Raw genomic sequence first — 5066 nt, 5'->3', positions numbered from 1 at the left:
GTATTAAATAAATAAGCAAACCACCCAGAATACATTTTAATACTTTATTTTCTGTATTAAATAAACCACTTGGAGCACCCTCTAATACTTTATTTTGCCTGCTGTACACATTCTGTAAGTTAGACCGGATGAGGTACCTTGATTCAAAAATTGTTGACCAATGATGCAAAGTTTAGCCCAGTTAAAAGTCACAACAATGAGAATTTGGGTATATAGATCTCTTATTGCAAAGAACTGCTGGAAAGCATAGTATCTGTGTTTGTTTCCTCACCTGCATATTATCAGCTTACGGTGAGGTGCATGTTGTTGGATGCTGAGTGTGCACTGAATGTTGAACGGACATGAATTCACTGAAACATTTCCTGTGCCTTTGAGCATTCCTGTAATACCTGCGGAACCTGTACAAATGTTATTATGAAGATCACAGGCTGTAGCTGTCTAGGAAAAAGGACATATACAATACACTTAATCAAATGTCACCAAAAAACCAGTCCTGTGGGCCTGTTACAGCTTCAACCACTATTCATCAGTGACATTTCTCTCAAGACAAATTTCCCATCATTGCACTGATCAAAAGTAGGTCCATAATTTCAAATATTATATTAAATCATAACGGCATGATTCATATCTTATACTTAATCAAAAACCATGAGATGCAAACCATGATATGCATGATATTCATATATGCTCAGAAAAACCAAACCAAACATTATGTAAATAGAATCACATTCTGTAAATAGAATCACTGCATTCAGTTCAACTTAAGCAAATTGTGACCATCCTCTCTATAGTGTAAATAAGGTAAAGGTTTCCCCTGTCCAGCCAAGTCCGACTCTAGGGGGCAGTGCTCCTCTCTGTTTCCTAGCTGAGAAAGCCAGCATTGCCTAAGAATGTTTCTGTGGTCATGTGGCTGGCATGACTATATGCCAAGGTGCACAGAACTCTGTTACCTTCTCACCAAAGTGGTACCTATTTATCTATTTGCATTTCCATGCTTTTGAACTGCGAGGTGGGTAAGGAGCTGGACAAGAATGGGAACTCACTCCATCACGCGGTCTTGAACTGCCAACCTTATGGTCAACAAGCCCAATGTCTTAATCACTAGGCCTCTGTACCTCCTCTCTATAGCTTAGAGTTCTTTTATTTTCAACTTGTCAAATTGTCATGCTATATGAAGCTTTGCCCTGAAAAGTCTGTTGAGCTGTACATGACATGTCTCCAAAAGAAAGAATAACAATGGAGAAGTGGGGAGCAAAGATTTGAAGAAAAACTATGTGCTGGCTCACAGAGATCAATGTATATATAGGAAGGTTTATTACCATTAAATAGAAATTAGCATGTCTTGCTGCAGTACAAGACCAGATCTCCTTTGTATTTACAGGTGTCAACTGCTGATGGGGAATTTCAGAATGTGTTAGTTCTTTATCTGTAAAACTGACCTAAATAGAAGCTCTCCTTCAAATAATAGGGATAGGAAAAGCAGGTGTAATCTGTGGATATTTGACCAATCTTGTCACGCAGTGTGCCAATTATTGTCTTACTTGGACTGAGAAGCACTGGCAATGGTCCTTCATTCCCCTGTCATCTTGCAACTGGACTACTGTAATTAATTTTACATGGGGCTTTGAAGGCCACCTGGAAACCTTAGTTGCCCACAATGTGGAAGCTTCTGTGCTTATTTAGCAGGCTTTGTAAGGTCATATAACCGAACTGTTATGAAAATGGCATGTTTACTATGTATTCTAGAATGCAATTCAAGGTGCTGATGTAACCTATAAAGTCCTGGATGGCTCTGAGCTTGGATATCTAGAAGACCACCTTTCTCAGGATACCTGTTGAAGGTTCCCTCCTCTTGTGTGATTTGTTTCCTTTTTATTATATTGTTATGCATTTTGATATATTACATAGTTTCTGTACACTAATATTTGAACACTATTAATTAAAATAATATTCTGTTGTTTAGATCAGCAGTCCCCAACTTTTATGGCTTGGCAGCCCAGGCAGGTGCGGGGAGGGGAACTGGCCTGTGCAAGCAGTGGGCCGGTGTGGGCATGCGTATGCCCACTTCCAACTGTCCACGGCCCGGTTGTGGACCACGGCCCGAGAGTTGTGGACCCCTGGTTCAGATAACTTGGAGTATTGGAAATAGAGAAAAGGAAAGTTATATTCTAACAGTTTTAATTAGCATATTATTATTATTATTATTATTATTATTATTAATAATAATAGCAGTAGAAGTAGTAGTAGTAGTAAAGTTGGAAGAGACCTTGGAGGTCATCTAGTCCAACCCCCTGCTCAGATAGGAAACCCTGTGCCATTTCAGACAAATGGCTGTCCAGTCTTTTCTTAAAAACGTCCGGTTTTTAGAAGCATAAAATTTGACTTTTCCTACAAAATTAAGTATAATGTTGAAAAGGAGAAACCCCTGCAAATTATTTCAAAATGGTTATTATACCATGTAGGTTTTGGTCTGGAGATGATTACTTAGTATTGAAGGCATTTCTTACTGGTTTATAGTGCCCTCTAATGTCCTTGAAATACTGTTTTTGAGTTTGCTTAATTTGTGCCTACTCATGAACATTTTTATGAGATAGAAAGTTACATTTTGTTTTACTTTAGGAAATGTCTGACAATGTAAAATGGTAGTATTATTTACTCTGTGTTGCGCTTTGCAGGTAAAATGTAAAAATATATCGTATGACATTTTGATGCTCAATGGAAATTCAGCATTCAGCCTTTCAATAAATAAATAAATAAATAAGAATTTTTGAGACCATATTTAATAACATCTGCTGCTGCTATAAATGTGGGAAAATGGTCTACTTCTTGTTATTTTATTAATTTAAAAACCTTTCTAATAAAAATAAACTATAAATGGTCGAGTATGAATCCACCTTATTTTGTTTTTATTACTATAGTATATTACAGCAACCATCTTTTTCAGGATATCATAACCAACCAATCAACCAGCAACATCTACTTCTTCTAACATTTCCTTTTTCCCAAATCACTTTAGATGCTGAGCTTCCTCTCTGGGTCATCCCTTCTGATTTATCTTAAGAATTCAGCACTAGTATTGGAAAAAAAGTGGTGGGAGGATGTCACTTCTAGCTGTACATCTGGAAAAATGGCAAAATCTAGCCTACAAGATGATGCATCCAGAAACTGTTCTCTTTAATGATTTTGTGATCTTTGTTGTCAGCCTGTCTACCCTCAAACTTTGCTGTAATAGGCTGCATATTCTTTTCTTGAAGGACAAGGCTGGGCAATTTCTCTTGTCCAGCTGGTTCCATTTTGCATCAGCTCTTGATTGAGACACAAAGGGGGCTTACAGTTGTGCCAGTTCTTCAGAAGGTTGTTCATGGTTCCTTGATCTACGATGCCCAGCAGTTGTTCTTTTTCTTCCTCTGACTCTAATGGTGCCTTCTCTGGAATGTGCATATGTGTGTGGCCCATGAAGGGATCTTTGTTCATGTTCTCAAAGAATTGCTGAACGCAAACCTTGGCAAAACTCTTAGCATGTTTTGTACATGTCTCCTCAAAGAGCTTCCGTTCAATGTCAATGTAGTGGGACCAATATTTGCTCTTCAAAAAGGCAGATTGACTAAAGCAGGGACGTATGGCTCGGACAAGGAAAGCCAGCAGAGTTACTAGCAGCACAAAGACCCAGCCTGTTGCCTGCGAAGGGAAAGAAAGGTCATAATAATATACTAAGCTATTAAGGTGGGTAAGCTAGGGGTATTTGCTGATTTTACCCACAATTATAAAGCTATGTATTTTGTTTAGTTTCTATTTAGGGTCTTTCCTGTTTTACACCTAACTACTTCACAAAAATGTCCTGGCAACATCATTTTTCTTCTGAGTCTCTACGACAGGGCTTTTCAACCTTTTCACCCATTATACCACTTTTAGGATATGGCAATATCCGAGCACCACCAGTCGCCTAGCAGGATGTCAAAAACTTGACCCCCCCCCCCAAAAAAAGGAAAAAAGTGATAAAGTACAGGTAGTCCTCAACTTGCAACAGTTCACTTAGTGACTGTTCAAAGTTACAATGGCACTGAAAAAAGTGCCCCCCAAGCCACAGCCGAGCAAGACACCTGCCTGCCTGCCCGGCGGTGCTCTTCCTCTGTCCAAGGTTTTCATTGTGAGCATTTCTGTTGAGGATTGGCAGCGGGGGTGGGGTGGGGGTGGTGTTTGGTTTTTATTCCCCCCATCTGCTGGGTGGTTGCAGCAGGTTTTGGTCACTTCACATCACCCTGGGACACTGTGACCGTCATAAATATGAATCAGTTGCCAAGCATCTGAATGTAAATCACAAGACCCTGGAGATGCTGCAACATTCCAGCTGATCGGCGCTTCTTCTGGGCTCAGCAGAAGCACCAGGATCAGCGCCGAGCTCCACCTGGAGCCTGGCGCTGATCCTGGCACTTCCGCTGAGCCCTGACAGCCCTGCAGCTCCAGCCATCTCTCGCTCAGGCTTGTGCGGTTCAGCTCATTCCTCTCCCCCACTACCACTTCTAGGATGGTCGCTTACCACCTGCCAGGTGCCAATGTACCACAGGTGGTACCCGTACCACTGATTGAAAAGCCCTGCTCTATGACACTATCTTCATCTTATCATCAGCCTATGAGTGAGGTAGTCTGAATTTGGTTTTTGCTGTACTGGTATTAAAATAGGGTTTTTATTTTAAGTGGACAATATCAATGGCTGCTGGGAACTATATAAAATGTGTTACACTTTACCACCCATTAAGTTGGAGGTAAGTCAAGGGATCAGTATTGGGTAAGATCAAAACAATGCTAATTAGCCATTTTAGGCTGATGCAGGAACACACCCTCCCTCTAATCCAAGCTCAGCCTATCTGCGTAGATCTCAATTAGCCCCTTGGTTTACTGAGGAGCTGAGAGAGATGAAACGCCGGAAAAGACGCCTAGAGAGCAGTTGGAGGACGTCCCGGACCGAATCCGACCGAACACAGGTAAGGAGTCATATTAGATCTTACCTTGTGGCGATGAGGGTGGCGAGGACTAACTACTACTCCACCCTCATTGCGTCATCAGAT

The 5066-nt window shown here is 40.8% G+C and overlaps 1 protein-coding gene across 1 annotated transcript in view; it reads right to left on the bottom strand.

The window, feature by feature from the left end:
• Positions 1 to 3213: 3213 nt before the first annotated feature.
• CALHM1 (calcium homeostasis modulator 1) overlaps positions 3214 to 5066 on the bottom strand; it is a 5000-nt gene continuing 3147 nt past the window's right edge. Inside the window, exon 2 of the mRNA XM_015812779.1 lies at positions 3214 to 3678. Coding sequence (XP_015668265.1) covers positions 3214 to 3678 — 465 coding nt within the window. The remainder of the gene's footprint in view (positions 3679 to 5066) is intronic.

The sequence above is a fragment of the Protobothrops mucrosquamatus genome, unplaced genomic scaffold, assembly GCF_001527695.2.
Source record: "Protobothrops mucrosquamatus isolate PMUCROS unplaced genomic scaffold, P.Mucros_1.0 scaffold110, whole genome shotgun sequence".
Taxonomy (NCBI): Eukaryota; Metazoa; Chordata; class Lepidosauria; order Squamata; family Viperidae; genus Protobothrops; species Protobothrops mucrosquamatus.
This window is presented reverse-complemented; position numbering and strand designations above follow the sequence as displayed.